The sequence below is a fragment of the Mobula birostris genome, chromosome 4, assembly GCF_030028105.1.
Source record: "Mobula birostris isolate sMobBir1 chromosome 4, sMobBir1.hap1, whole genome shotgun sequence".
NCBI classification, from domain to species: domain Eukaryota; kingdom Metazoa; phylum Chordata; class Chondrichthyes; order Myliobatiformes; family Myliobatidae; genus Mobula; species Mobula birostris.
Genome location: NC_092373.1, coordinates 72,418,895 through 72,435,631, shown reverse-complemented (window position 1 = coordinate 72,435,631; position 16,737 = coordinate 72,418,895). Strand labels below are relative to the sequence as shown.

Here is a 16,737-nt window from a genome sequence, read left to right as displayed (position 1 = left end):
TTAATTAAGCCAGTACCCCCTCAGCTGTCCCCTTGCTACCAAGTGCCGCCCCAACTGCCGGCTTTATCTTTATCACTCCCTTAGACACTCCCACCGCCCCAGGTGAGGTGATATCGCTCACTTTTGGAACCACTACTCTGGCACATTGGCCTATTCTATCCTTCTCATGTTTTGTAACTTCCAAACCTTAAACTAATTCAAACAAAGACATGGGAGTCTGGGAATGCGCGTCTAACATCATTTTCACTTTTAAGTGAGGTGCACAATTATCACATTGTAGCGTGATGACATATACAATTCATGTATTTATACATGAAACCCACAATGGGTTATTTAAACTTTTAACACACATGTAGCAGATTCTGGTTCTGTATACTCACAAAGGCTGAATGCTTGCAACTTTCCTGAAGCTCATCGAACTCTCTTCCAGCTTAACAACAAGCCACATTTTGCAAATAGCTGCCTGATTAACATATCAGAAGCCTTCTCAGATATGTTGTCTACCAAAACTGTTGTTGTCAGACTTCTGCTTTTGTCATTTTCATAATTCTGCTGAGCAGCATGGTCCTTCCTTAGTCCAATATGCTTTCCAACCAGAGACACAGAGGTTGGCTCCAACACCTGTCTGTCCTCTGTTGGGCAATGGTTCATGGTGTTTGGCATGGAGACAGTTGTGGGCATCATCCAGTACCTTTCCTAATTCATTTTCTTATGGCTTCATTGCAGAGGATATGGCATGCAAATTTTGGATGGACCTCCAATCAAGTTGTCATTGTCTCAGCCAATCACACCTCCACAATGCTGGTCCTCCTGTTTTTACCGCATACAAGATCAATAGGCTTGTTGGTTGTTGTATTTCACTGTTATGCATCATTCCTGCAGGAATTACCTGTCCTCCAATATGAATTGGATACCTGCAAGCTTCAGCTTAATATCTTTGAAATGCCTTTCAAACTCATTTTGTGGAATCACTGAAACAGCTGAACCAGTGTTCATTTCCATTTATTTAATTTGCCATTCATTTCTGGCATAGGCCATATTGTTTGTCCATTGTTAATTTTCATACTAAATCTCAAGGCTACTCAGTCCTGTGTCACTCTCATCATAATCAAAATTTTCAACAGCATGCAGAATAGTGCCGTTTTTGAATTTGTTACTTGACTTTTTATCTTTTTCTCTTCTCTGTGCAGTGCACTTAGGTTTGTTTGCCTGACATGCTCTTTGTATGTGTCCTACTTTGTTGCATTTTCTGCAAGGTGTTCCTTTAAGCCTACATTGGTGTATGTGAGCCCCTGCCACAGTGGTAATACCATTTGTTTGGAGAGGACAGTTTCTGTTCAGAAGTTGCAATTTTGTTCATGCTCACTTTCATTCCTGACTGCAACTCAATTGCGTTTCTGTCTGCAGTTTTCATTGAAACAGCGATTTCAACTGCTCTTTTAAGTGTAAGTTGTGCTTCAGCCAAGAGCCATTTCTGAATGCTTTCTTGTAAGATTCCAGAAACTAAGTCCATTACTGAAATAACAATGCTCAGCGCTCAGATAGTATCTTCAATTCAGCCACACACACTGAAATAGACTCCCTCCCTTCTTTTTGATTCTGCTTATGAGAGCTAAATTTGGCAGCAGCCTGATAGCGTAGTGATTAGCACAATGCTTTACAGTTCCAGAGACCTGGCTTCAATTTTCATCAGTGAGTGAAAGGAATTTGTACACTCTCCCCATAAATGCGCGGGTTTCCTCCGGGTGCTCCAGCATCTTCTCACCGTCCAAAGACAGTGGTAGGTTAATTGATCATAGTAAATTGTACTCTGATTAGGCTAGGATTAAATTAGGGAGGGGATTGCTGGGTGGTGAGGCTAGAAGGGCCTATTCCATGCTGTATCTCGATAAATAAATACATAAATGAATAAATAAATAAAGCATTCCATAATAAATAATAGCTTCAGTTCTAAATGTTCCTGCATCACTTTGGTAATTTCAGCAAAGCTCATTTCTACTGGTTTGGTTGGAGCAGTCAAACTTTGAAGCAAACTGTATGCCTTTAAACCCAATGCACTCAGCAAAATTAGTACTTATTTCTTCTTGGTTGTTTCATTTGCTTCAAAATGCTGTTCAATCCATTCAGTACATAAAATCCAGTTATCTGTTGTATAATCAAATGCATCAATCTTTCCATTGTAGCTAGCCATTTCTGTTCTTTTTTTTTTACAATTACTATTACCCACTATAGTGAATAGTTCTTGAAGTTTTGTTTCTGAGTCAGCTATTAGTATGATGTCATCAGCATATCTGATGTTATTTATATTATGGCCTCAATTGTGAGTCCTTTGAAGCCTTTTTCTATCCTGACTTATGGAAGTGAATGCTGGACCATTTCCCCAGCAATGGAAAAGAGACTAGAAGCAGCTGAATTATGGTTCCACAGGAGAATGTTAAAAATATCATGGACCACACACACACCAAATGAAGAAGTTCTCAAAAGAGGCCAGACAGTTAGATCACTCATACCAACAAAACAAGAAAGACAACTCAGATTCCAAGGACACCTCATGCGGAAAGATGAACTAGAAAAACTCATACTCTCTGGAAAGATTGAGGGGAGCAAACCTAGAGGGAGACCTCAGCTTATGTACACCAAAAGCCTAGCCAGGTGGCTACAAATCAAGGAAATGGAAGTCATCCAAAGAACGAGGGATAGATCTGTATGGAAAACCATGGTCACCAATGTCCGGAATGGATATGGTACCTAGACAGACAGACTATCACCCAGCACTCACTGTTTATGAATTCCTCCATTTACTGTCTTTTTTTCTAACACAGCAGTTTCTGCATATGCTGGGCTGTGTTTTTTCTTAGTTTGAACATCCCACTGCACTTCAGCAGGTCAGTAGCTGTCTCAGGTTCATTTAAAAAAAATACCTCATCGCCAATGTTAGGCTTTCTAACTTCAAAATATTAAACTAATTCAAAGGAAGACACAGGAACCCAGGAATGTGGGTCTAACTTTGCGTTTACTTGTAAGCGAGGCATGCATGTATCACGTGGTAGCATGATGACATATGCAATTAAAGTATTTCTACATATAACCTATAATAGATTATTTAAACAAACAAGAATGCTTAAAAGACCAATATATACACAAGATTACTCAAATATAACTTAAATATTAAAAACACACAACAATGTCAACTTCACATTCTTTAATGTCCCTCTCCTAATGAACAGTGAAGGAAAATACTTATTAAGGACTTTCGTCTACCTCCTCTGACTCCAAGCACATTTCCCCGTTTGTCCCTGAGCAGTCCTATGCTCATTCCAGTCATCCTCCTGTTCTTCACGTACAAGTGGGATGTGTTGAAGTATTCCTTTGTCTTCTCATGTCCCTCCCTAGCTTTGCTAAGTCTCTTCTTAAGCTCCCTCCTGGCTATCAAGAGCCCTGTCTGATTTTTGCTTCCTAAACTTTAAGTATGCTTCCTTCTTTCTCTTGACTAGCTAATCCCCATCTCTTAGCAACTATCGCTTCTTTATCCTACCACCTGTTCCCAGTCTCAGTGGGACAAGCTTAACCAGGGTCCCATGCAAGTGGTTTCTAACCAACCTTCGCATTTTTGCTATGCATTTCCCTAAAAATATCTCTTCCTAATTTAAGCTTCCAAGTTCTCGCTTAATACCATAATAATCTGTCCTCTAGCTAATGGCCAGCACATCGTAATTCCATCTACTGATTCATGCTCTCAGTTCATCACCTTTATTCAAAATATTTCTCACATCAAAATAAACACATTTCAAACATTGGGCAGGATGGCTATTATTGACACAGGTTATTTCTCAACATATCTGAGCAGTCCAAGATATAAAATATATACTATTTCTTTATATCTTGGAACATCAATAATTCACTGACAAGGAAATACAATTTTGAGATAACAGCCTTTTTCCTAACATACCTTAATATATGTTTTTCATTGAAAGAAAGTATACATATGTGCATGCTATCATAAGAATCCCTTAGTACTAAAGCTCATTTTGAAATCAATCTAAATGATTATAGGGTCTGACTTTTAGAATTCATTCAAATAATAAGCTAACTTCAGTCATCAATGAGATAATACTGTGTACATACATCTATTGATGCTTCTGGACACATCTTCAGTGATATTCCTGGAATCATCGGGTGTTTCGGGTCTTTCAACATCATACAACCTCCTCCAGGTGACCCAGCCGGGGCTGATCAGACCCCAGCTTGTGTCCAGATGGCTAGCTACTTATGACTCCATGGCTCCCCTCTTTTGAGCCACAGCCATCTTGAGGCCCTCTCTGCCGCATCGGTGGTACTGCGGATGGCTCTCCTCTTCCTCTCTCCCTCGATGCCCAAAATGCTGAAGGCTCTAACTAAAGAACGGGCTATGAATCCCCTACAACCAACCTCCACTGGGAGACACCTCGCTCTCCATCCAGCCTGCTGACAGTTGCTGACCAGTCCTGTGTACTTGGAGAGCTTCCTTTCAAAGGCCTCCTCCAAGCTATCTTCCCGTGGGACTGTCAGCTCCAGCAGCACCACTTGCTTAGTAGACTAATACTTGATCCAGATTCAACCATCATTCTTGATAAAATGCAGGGATGTCATGCTGCACAGAAAAAGGCAGTCAAGACTGGAATCAAAATTTTGTTCCAACTTGAGTCCAAAAGGTTTAGGTTGAAGAATTGGGCTATAGTGTCAATACAAGATCAAACATTAAGACAAGGCATTTCCAATGAAGATATGATTTTAGAAATACTTACTACATTCTCATGAAGCTCTGAATTCGTTGTATCATATAGAGAAAGGGGAATAGTCAGCATGCTTCCAGTCTGCTCGGTTTCTTGTTGACATTGAGAACACTTTATACATTCCTCAGTAGTTACCGTGTAAAGTTTATTAAATTCTGCAATCTACAGGAAAATGTACAACAACATTCATTAATCACAGTTCCCTGTTCTTTACTGGCATCAAGGCATAGCTGTAGCCTCTTTTTTTTCACCTCGGTTAGTAAATGGTATCACATCAGGAAAAACCAAATAAAGATCAGTTACTGTTTATACCTGAAACTCCATTTCAGGGAATGCCTTCTAGGAATGCAGAACTGGATGTACAAATTCATTTCTGCCCATTCTCTGTGCACTTACAATTCAATTTACATTTTAACTGGTCAAATGGCAAACATTTAGCTAAGAGCCAAGTAGCATAATTTCTCCTCGAGCTATCTGGCAAAGTATAATTTTGAAACAATGACATTTTGGAGAATATTCTACTATAATTCAACAGCTTCTGATGCAAAAGAAGAATTCCCTTTCTCAATACTGTTTTGGAGATAAATCAAACTCAAAAAATGCAGACATAAATTAATGAATATCCAAAAGAATGAAGATGTATTAATGCCTCTGGTCAGATTTTTCTTCGGGACATCACCCGATTAAATGTGATGTTTATTGAACAGAGGGCTCGTGTTGTGGCCTTGTCACTACCATAGGCTCTGACGTTCCAGACATTTACACATTGTAACACTTCAGTATTTCAAATTCTTTGAGTGCACACTCGAACAAATTTTTGTATAAATGCAAATCCTAATTTTAGTGGTGCTTGTGATAAAATGGATAATCTGCTTTTCTGGAATGGCAACTGTATTATCTTATGTAGTCCAACTTTTTTTGCTGCTTATTTCGCTGCTCCTTTACAGCCACTCTGTCCAAGAATTATTAAAGAATCAGAGATGCTGGAACATTTTTGTTCCAACTCGGCTGATGTTGCATTCTAGCACCCATGTCACTTCAGATGACTATCTCTTGCTGATAGATTCTATTCCTCCACAATTATCTTGGAAGGTAGGAGCAAATTCTCCATGACCAATCTACTCTATTCAAAGACCAAGCAGAAAACATATGTATGGGTCTACAGATCAACAGTCCACCATCCAAAAAAAAAATAGTACGGTGGGTGCAGATGTTTAGCTATGAATTTACATGATTATGTTTTTGGTTCTTTTAATAAGCTATGATGGAGAAATTAGAGAATGACATTTTGTAATGTGATAAGGTTGGAAGATGTGCTGGACAATCCTTGTCATTTCTACTCTATATGATATTTTCAAATTACTCATTTGTCTTCTGTCACCGTCACCTTTTAGCTAAAGAACCTTTACAGTCCCACACCTGTTTCAACTGATGCTGTTAAACCACTGGAGAGGAAGAATAAATTTAATAATTTTCATATAATGCCATGACCAAGAAAGACATTAGGTCCACAAAGCTGTTTAACATTCTTCTTAAAGAATTCAAAATTCTTTAGTGCCAATTCCAAAACAGCAATAGATGGCTCCAAAATGTGAAATTAAGGGAGTTAGAGATTATATTTCCTGTTTTTCCTCACATTCCTGACACCAAGAAGTACCTCTTAAAGAGTCACGTCACCAAAGCAATACTCTTTTTACCTCTGACAGGTTTTGGCAACACATTGGAATATACTACAATGATTGCAGGGTCACCTTGGTGGAGGAGGTGGAGGTAGTGAAGGGGGCAGAGAAACCGGCAAGGCTTTACATGAGGAGTCATCAGGAGGCAGCCTCAGTGCAAATGATATTAATGCCAGTAAGCTTTTAGAAAGTTGCTTCTAAGATTTGAATTAATTCCTGATCCAATAATTAAGGAACCAGTTCCCTATTTGTAGGATTTTGCTTGCACTTCCAGCATTTAATTCTGAGGTCTAACCTGTTAAAGTGACATGGTGGTGTGCACTTGGATCCAAATTTGAGCATTTGGATCCACTTGAGACGTATACCGCAGAGTTGTGTGTCACTCCTCCTGTGACTGCAAGAAAGATATCCCTGACCCTTTCTTCCATCAGAGCTATTAGAACTGCTTCTTTTGGGAATGATTGACATCACTTGCTACTGAGACAATTTTATTCAAAACTTTGCCAAAAACTAATTTAGGCCAGTTGAGCAGCAGAAAAGCAGCACAAAAATTATACAAGAACAGTTATAGTAGAAGCAAGCCTCTTATCTGACCACAAACCTGATCCTACACCAATCCCATTTTTATATTCACTTTATTTCCATCATCTCCTTCCAAATTCCAATAGTCAACTACACAGTAGGGACAACTTACAACAGCCAATGAATAAAACAACTTGCACGTTTCTGAGGCATGGGAAGCAACCAGAGTGTCCAAAGGAAACCCACACAGTTACAGGGAGGACATGCACACTTCACACAGATATACCACATGTCTAGATTGAGCTCGTTTCATTGGAGACGTGAGACAGCAGCTCAACAGTATCACTCACATCCAAAAGTCTGTACCTGGTTCATGGCTGTTAGCTCTCCCAAAAACAATGCAAGGCTGCTTATTGCAATTTTTCATCTTATAATATTGATGTGTGCAGAATCTACACAATTATATCTAATTTAATTAAAAATCTAAAGAACACAAAAATTATCAGGCATTAACATGACTGAAACATAGTGATTTCTGATTGATTTCAGCCACAATTACAATTATTATGGATTCCTATAGAGAGAAAAGCCAAAGAATGATCTTAAAGGAACAGATTATCATTGAGTTCTGTTGAGAATATATGTACATTCCACATAGAGTACACAATAGATCTGTAAAGTTTAATCACCAAAAACAAAAGTAATTATCTGTGACTCTACTTACTAAACACAATATAGGTTGTCTATAGTCAAAGGGCTTAAAAGAAACAGCTGCCTCTCATAAGTGGAATGAGATTTTGTGAATTGTGTGGAGGAACAGGACAATTGCACCACAGGAGGCCATTTGTTAATATTTGAAATACCCTTTACTGCATTGCCGATGATGCCGTTGTGTTATATCATGTCTTCAATTGTATTATGCTTATTCAATATGTATTCTTATTCACAGAGCACGAGCACAGAAATTAGCTCTTCAGCTCATCCAGTCCATGCTGAACAGTTATACTGCCTGTTGACACGCACCAGGATCATTTCCCTCTGATCTGTGTAACTATCCAAACGTCTCTTAAATGTTGCAGTCAAACCCACACCCACCATTTCTGATGGCAGCTTGTTCCACACTTGCACCACTGAGTGAAGTTCCTCCTCAGCGTCCCCTTAAATACTTCACCTTCCACTCTTAACCAGATTTGGCCTCACCACATTTTATACAGCTTCAACAACATACTATCCCAATTCCTTTACTTAATGCCCTGATTTATGAATGCCAATGTGCCAAAAGGTCTCATTAAGAACCATGTCAACATGTGACACCACTACCAAGGAAGAATGGATCTATATTCCCAGATCTCTATTATACTGCACTCGTCAGTGGCCGACCATTCACTGTGTAAATGCCACTCCAGTTTGTCCTCCCACAGTGCACCAGCTCACACTTGTCTGCATTAAGCTTCACCTGCCAATATTCAATCCATTTTTCCATCTAGTCCAAATCCCGCTGCAAGCTATGATAGTTTGCCTCGCTCTCCACTACACCTCCAATCTTGGTGTCACTTACGAATTTGCTGATTGTTTACACATTATCATAGCGAACAATAGCAGTCCCAACACTGATCCCTGTGGTACATCAGTAGTTACAAGCCTGCAGTCGGAGAGGAAACCATCTACTATCACTCGCTGGCTTCTCCTGTTAAGCCAATGATGAATTCAGTTGACTACTTCATCTTGAATGCCAAGTGCCTCATTTGATCTTAACTGCCTAAACCTAATGTGCGCTTCACCATCCCTTGAAAACCAAGGTTCCCTGAACCTGTTAGCCATGCCTTTTATTCTAAAAGGAACATACAACCTCTGTACACTCAAAATTTCCCTTCTAAATGTCTCTCATTTACCAAGCATTTATTTGCCAGTAAGCAACCTATCCTAATCCACTCCTGCCAGATAATTTCTGATGCCATCAAAACTGGACTTTCTTTTCTATAAGTGATTTGCATGAAACTCTACTTTTTTCTATAGCATATCATGCCATGCTCTGTGTAAATGCAAAAAAAAGTCAAATAACTATTACAATATTTCATTCTGGTTGGTGCTAGATGGGCTGGTTTGAGTAGTTCGAAAACTGGTTATCTCCTGGGGATTTCACACAAAGAGTCTCTAGTTTACAGAGAATGATGTGAAAAACAAAAAAAAATACATACAGCGAACGGCAGTTCTGCGGGTGAAAATGCCCTGTTAATGAGAGAGAGTGGCGGTGAATGGCTAGACTGGTTCAGGCTGTCAGGCATCAAGCTGACAGGAAGACAACAGTAACCCAAGAAACAATATGTTCCAACACTGGTGTGCAGAAGAGCATCTCTGAACACCCAACACGTCGAAACTTGAAGTGGAAGTGCTACAGCAGCAGAATATCATGACCATATACTCAGTGGCCACTTTATTAGGAACAGAGGGAACCTGCTAAAGTGGCCTCCTTTTCCATTCACGAACAAGAAAATCTTGCCATGTTTTTTGTTTGCAAAATGAACAAATAAAATTGCTACTCAGTATAACAGCACTAAACTTCATACCAAATATAGAAAACTTACTTTTCTACAGAGAGGCACGCAGCAGTAGAAAGGTGTGACTATAACATCTATGTTTAGGAACCAAGAATGATAATTTCGCTAAGGGTGGGACAGGGGACAACAATAATGAAGGTTAACGACCAATATCCAAGAGGACAAGAGTTACTTAGGCTTCCCTTCCTAACCACCATCAGATGAAACGTGCTTAACAGGCATATGTCTGGACCAGTGGCTAGGTTAGCACTGAACTTGGGAGTGATGTCCTTCACTACTCAATAACTTACTGATATTCAAAATATGATTGAAATTTGGTTATGTCAAAAATACATTTATAAAAGGTGACAGAAATTTTGTAAAGAAAAAGACTGGCAATCTGTATTTGTTTCATTTAAGTGTTCAATACTGCTTACTTTTACATCTACTCATAAAAGTCATTATATTTCTTCAGTACTTACAAGGTCTGTCCCCTTCAATTGATCTTGTACGAGACAAAAGACGGAACAAAATAGTTCTTCAACATCCATTTGAATCCTGACTGAAAATAGATGCATAACTAAAATGTCATACAAAATTGGGAAATCTTTACACCTATTGCAAAATACAACAAATACATCTTGCATCCTTTTAGTTTAGTAGTGGTTCTAAGGGTTTATACTGCAGGTTGAAATTGAATTTATGGATCTAGCTACTATATTGGTAAAGTTCCTTTTTTTACAGTTGATACTCCACAGCATAATTCTTAGAACAGAGAATTTTGTTCATAGTATTGTGTATTTAAGTCGTAAGATTTCTTAATCTCACTCCTTTGAGTAGATTTGTATGTGACATTTTGAATTAAAGGACTCCTTAATATTTTTAATAAATAATACCACCTAGTATTTTTGAAATCTATTATCACTGTACATTAAATGTAACTGCAGAAAACAGAATATTTGCAACAAGAGGCCAATTAGCACATCACATTTGTGGTTGTTCTATTCAAGAGCAAGGTAGTGCAGTGCATTCCAGATCCCAACCAATTGCTGCATAAAATCATTCTTTCTCTTTTTGGTTCCTTGTCCTTGCTATTTGCTCTGATACTTGATTCTTCAGCTAGTGGGAACAATCTCCCTCTGTCTATATTGTTTGGTTCTTAAATGATTTAAAATACTTCTGTTGGGTCCCCTTGCAATCTCCTCTGTCCTAAGCAGAACAACTGTAGCTTCTCCAAAGTGTCCATGCAAATAAAATTCCTCACAATTATTCCAGTAAATCTCTTCTGTACCCTCTCTAAGGCCCTATCATTCTTAAAGAGTGACATCCAGAAATGCAAGCAACCTTCTAGTTGTGGCTGAACCATTGTTTTATGAAGTTCCAGGCTTCTGTAGATATGTAACATCATAAATTAGTTTAAATTATTTACACTTGCACCATCACTTACAGCCATAGTCACAAAAAAAGGCCTTTCGGCTCATCTAGTCTGTGCTGAACCATTAATCTGCCTAGTCCCATCGACCAGCACCCTGACCATAGCCCTTCATACCCCTCTCATCTGTGTACCTATCCAAATTTCTCTTAAGTGTTGAAATCGACCCTGCATCTGCCACTCGCTCTGGTGCTCTGGCAACTTGTTCAACACTCTCACCATCTTCTGGATGAAGAGCTTCTCCTCATGATCCCCTTAAATAGTTCACTTTTCACCCTTAACCCATAACCTCTAGTTGTAGTCATGTCCAACCACAGTGGGAAAAGGCTGTTTGCATTTACTCTATCTTTACCCCTCATAATTTTGTATACTGTACCTGTATCAAAGCTACCCCCAATCCTCTACGTTCTAGGGAATAAATTCCTAACCTATCAACCTTTCCCTATAACTCAGGTCCTCAAGTCCCAGTAACATCCTTGTAAGTTTTCTCTGTACTCTTTCAATCTTGTTTATATCTTTCCTGTATGTAGGTGACCAAAACTGCACGTAACACTCCAAATTAGGCTTCACCAACATCTTATACAATTTCAACATAACATCCCAACTCCTGTCTGAAATACATTGATTAATGAAGGCCAATGTGCCAGAAGTTTTCTTGGCAACCCTATCTACCTATGATGCTAGTTTCAGAGAATTATGGATCTATATTGCCAGATCCCTGTTATACCGCTCTCCTCAGTGGGCTACCATTCACTGTGTGAGTTCCACCCTAGTTTGTCCTCCCAAAGTGCAACTTCCCACACTTGTCTGCATTAAGTCTCACCTGCCCTCATTCAACTAAATTTTCCAGCTGGTCCAATTCCTGCTGCAAGCTATGATAGTCTGCCTCGCTCTCCACTACACCCCAATCTCATTGTCACCTACAAATTCACTGATCGTTTACATATTATCATACGACCCAACAGTGATTCCTGTGGCATACCACTAGCTTCAGACCTCCAGTCAGACAGGCAACCATCTACAACCACTCTTTGGCTTCCTCTGCAAAGCCAATGTTTAATCCAATTTACTACTTTATTCTGAATCAAGCAACTGAACCATTAGGGACCTTGTCAAAGACCTTGCTAAAGTCCATGTCAACAACATCCACTGCCTCGCCTTCAGCAACTTTTCTGGAAACCCTCTTGAAAAACTCTACAAGATTGGTTAGACAACACTTGCACAAAGCCACATTGAATAACCCTAATCAGTCCCTGTCTATCTAAATACTTGTATACCCAGTTCCTCAGAATACCCTCCAATAACTTTCCACTACTGATGTCAGGCTCACCGGCTTATAATTTCTGGCATATCCTTAGAGCTTTTCTTAAGTAACAGAACAACATTAGCTATCTTCCAGTCCTCTGGCACTTCACCTGTGGGTAAAGATATTTTAGATATCTCTGCTAGGCCCCTGCAATAGTCTCTCATAGGGTCCGAGGGAACACATTGTCAGGCTCTGGGGATTTATCCACCCTAATTTGCCTTGACAGCAAACACCTCCTCCTTTGTAATCTGTATAGTATGACCTTGCTGCTGCATTGCCTTACATCTATAGACTCTATGTCCATTCCTGTGTAAATATAGATGCAAAAAAATCCATTCAAGGTCTCCCCCATCTCTTCTCAGTTTTCCTTTCTTCTTGCTTTTATTAAATAATGCCCCGTGAGTTGTAGCCCAGGAGGAGAGAGATTCTGCACATTTTTCTACTCTTGATTAAATCCATCATCAAGCATGGCACTAGTGTAGTATGTAGTGTAGCATGTTAATGACTTAATGAGCCCTGGAATTGCAGCACAACTTAATGAAGAACACAAACAAGAATTATAATAACTTTAACAAGTAAAATCAATGAACAGGATTAATAGGATGAGGAGTGTTATTTACATGGTCTGTGGGCACTGCAAACTACTGATATAATTTTATATTGCAGCACTCTTCCAAGATATCATTAAATGAAAACTTTGACTGATAAATGTTAATTATCCCATTTGCGTTCAGATATAAAACAAGAAGTGGAGAGAGTGAGCAGCTTCAAGTTCCTTGGTGTCAAGATCTCTAAGGATCTAACCTGGTCCCAACATATCGATGTAGTTATAAAGAAAGCAAGACAGTGACTATACTTCATTAGGAGTTTGAAGGGATTAGGCATGTCAACAAATACACTCAAAATTTTCTACAGATGTGTCGTACTTTATACTTTATTGTCACCAAACAATTGGTACTAGAACGTACAATCATCATAGTGATATTTGATTCTGTGCTTCCCACTCCCTGGGTTACAAATATTAAATATTAAAATATTAAAAAGTTAAAATTAGTAAATATTAAACATTTAAATTATGAATCATAAACAGAAAATAGAAAGATGGAAAGTAAGGTAGTGCAAAAAAACCGAGAGGCAGGTCCGGATATTTGGAGGGTACGGCCCAGATCTGGGTCAGGAGAGCATTCTGACAGGCTGCATCACTGTCTGGTATGGAGGGGCTACTGCACAGGACCAAAAGAAGCTGCAGAAGGTTGTAAATCTAGTCAGCTCCATCTTGGGCACTAGCCTACAAAGTATCCAGGACATCTTTAGGAAGCGGTATCTCAGAAAGGCAGTGTCCATTATTAAAGACCTCCAGCATCTAGAGCATGCACTTTTCTCACTGTTACCATCATGTAGGAGATACAGAAACCTGATGGCACACACTCAGCGATTCAGGAACAGCTTCTTCCCCGCTGCCATCCGATTCCTAAATGGACATTGAAGCTTTGGACACTACCTCAATTTTTTAATATACAGTATTTCTGTTTTTACACATTTTTGAAAATCTATTCAATATACGTAATTGATTTACTTGTTTATTTATTATGTTTTATTTTATTTTTTTTCTCTCTCTGCTAGATTATATATTGCATTGAATTGCTGCTGCTAAATTAACAAATTTTACATCACATTCTGGTGATAATAAACCTGATTCTGATTTTGATATCATATTTTTACAGACTCTACATTTTAACAGGCAAGTAAAATATCAAAACTACTGCTGTCATGTGTGACGCCAAGCAGAGCTACCGGACGGATGATGCTAATAAGAGAGATAACGAAAGACAATGGAGAAACATTCAAAATGCTAATAAGAGAGAAGAGAGAGATTAACGAGAAAGAAACACAATTCAGATATTGACAGACTGGTTGCTTTGAACCTGAACTGTTTGAAGTTTGATAGACAGGTGATACCCCAGCAGGGGGATAAAAAGAGCAGGTTTGCTAAGGCACGAGACACGCCACGAGACCCTGGAGAGAGCAGTGTGCCCCCACAATTTGGTGAGAGTTTGGAAGACCGGTTCACGGGAACTGATCAGAGGCTCACAGAGTGTAAAGGTACGATCGGTGGGCACCTAGGGTGTGTGTCTGCCCTTGCCTGGGTGCCGGGTTCACCACGGAAGAACGATCATATCTGGAACGGAGGGGTCACAGTCAGTGACCACAGCAGGATTAGAAGACATCAAAAGGTCTGCCCGAAACCAACTGCGAAGACATCAGAAGGTCTGCCTGAAACCAACTGCATCTCTCACTCTCTCTCTCTCTGTCTCTCTCCAACGGTACAACAACAGCGACTACTTTCGAACTGCACTAAACTGAACTGAACTCTGCTTCACTTAAGACTGATCATTTTACTCCTCGACTGCGATAGAGCTTGGTTGATTCCTATTACCCTAGCTCTGTGTATATGTGTGTATTATCATTGCTAACCTGTTACATTTATATCTTTACGTTTAGTGTACTGTATTACTTATTTCTTTAATAAAACTTTTTTAGTTCCTAGTAATCACAGACTCCAACGAGCGTTCCATTTCTGCTGGTTTGGCAACCCAGTTACAGGGTACATAACACTGCTAAGAAGTACACTTACCGTTTATGTGGTTTAAACTTAAGCACCAAGTAAAGTCGAAAGATGATGCAATAATTTGCTTAGTGTCTTGCAGGTGCTGGAACATTTTATCAAGCTGATATGGGACATGGTTAGGTTCATTTTTCAGAATGTTTTCTTGTCGACACCTTTAACAAAGGAACAAAACAACTGAGTACCCCTTCTGCTAATACAATGCCCAGTGCAGCAATGAAAATCAGAAACACAAGGGACGGGTGATATTTCATTCCTGGGTCAAAGGCCTGGGAATAATTACCTCTACTTGAATACTACCAAAATTGTCAGCCTCAGCAAAAATTGGAAATCAAACCTTGGTCATTACTGTTCTGTCTCGGTTTCATAAGACCATAAGACCACAAGACAAAGGAGCAGAAGTAGGCCATTCAGCCCATCGAGTCTTCTCCGCCATTTTATCATGAGCTGATCCATTTTCTCCTATTTAGTCCCACTCCCCTGCCTTCTCACCATAACCTTTGATGCCCTGGCTACTCAGATACCTATCAATCTCTGCCTTAAATACACCCAATGACTTGGCCCCCACTGCTGCCTGTGGCAACAGATTCCATAGATTCACCACCCTCTGACTAAAAAAATTTCTTCGCATTTCTGTTCTGAAAGGGCGCCCTTCAATCCTTAAGTCATGCCCTCTCGTACTAGACTCCCCCATCATGGGAAACAACTTTGCCACATCCACTCTGTCCATGCCTTTTAACATTCGAAATGTTTCTATGAGGTCTCCCCTCATTCTTCTAAACTCTAAGGAATACAGTCCAAGAGCAGACAAACGTTCCTCATATGTTAACCCTCTCAATCCCGGAATCATTCTAGTGAATCTTCTCTGTACCCTCTCCAACGTCAGCACATCCTTTCTTAAATAAGGAGACCAAAACTGCCCACAGTACTCCAAGTGATGTCTCACCAGCGCCTTATAGAGCCTCAACATCACATCGCTGCTCCTATACTCTATTCCTCTAGAAATGAATGCCAACATTGCATTCGCCTTCTTCACTACTGACTCAACCTGGAGGTTAACTTTAAGGGTATCCTGTACGAGGACTCCCAAGTCCCGTTGCATCTCAGAACGTTGAATTCTTTCCCCATTTAAGTAATAGTCTGCCCGTTTATTTTTTCTGCCAAAGTGCATAACCATACACTTTCCAACATTGTACTTCATTTGCCACTTCTCTGCCCATTCTTCCAATCTACCCAAGTCTCTCTGCAGACTCTCCGTTTCCTCAGCACTACCGGCCCCTCCACCTATCTTCGTATCGTCAGCAAACTTAGCCACAAAGCCATCTATTCCATAATCTAAATCGTTGATGTACAATGTAAAAAGAAGCGGCCCCAACACTGATCCCTGTGGAACACCACTGGTGACCGGCAGCCAACCAGAATAGGATCCCTTTATTCCCACTCTCTGTTTCCTGCCAATCAGCCAACGCTCTATCCACGTATGTAACTTTCCTGTAATTCCATGGGCTCTTATCTTGTAAAGTAGCCTCATGTGTGGCACCTTGTCAAAGGCCTTCTGAAAATCCAAATATACAACATCCACTGCATCTCCCTTGTCTAGCCTGCTGGTTTCATGTTTGCTGTCTAAACTACTGTGTGGTTTAGTGTCACTACGCAATACTCATCATTTTAAATTATGCCCTCTCATTTAAAATATATGCAGCTACTTTGCGTAAACAACAACAGTTACACAATTTTTTTTGTATGCCCTAAAATTTATTGTTGTGCAAGTAGATCTTCATCTTAAATTGGGAATTTGAAATCTGCAGCTCAAAAAGTGATCTAGATACTGGGAGGCCAAGAACACAGCAGTATTGTTGGACT

General features: G+C 39.7%; 1 protein-coding gene across 2 annotated transcripts in view; it reads right to left on the bottom strand.

Annotated features, from left to right (window-relative positions):
* The window catches only part of LOC140196408 (ubl carboxyl-terminal hydrolase 18-like), a 51,353-nt gene that overhangs the window by 25,089 nt on the left and 9,527 nt on the right, over positions 1-16,737 (bottom strand). For both annotated transcript variants that reach the window (XM_072255550.1, XM_072255549.1), the window contains exons 5-7: positions 14,884-15,029; positions 9,993-10,072; positions 4,785-4,934 (exon numbers count right to left, since the gene is read on the bottom strand). In XM_072255550.1, coding sequence (XP_072111651.1) covers positions 4,785-4,934; positions 9,993-10,072; positions 14,884-15,029 — 376 coding nt within the window. The remainder of the gene's footprint in view (positions 1-4,784; positions 4,935-9,992; positions 10,073-14,883; positions 15,030-16,737) is intronic.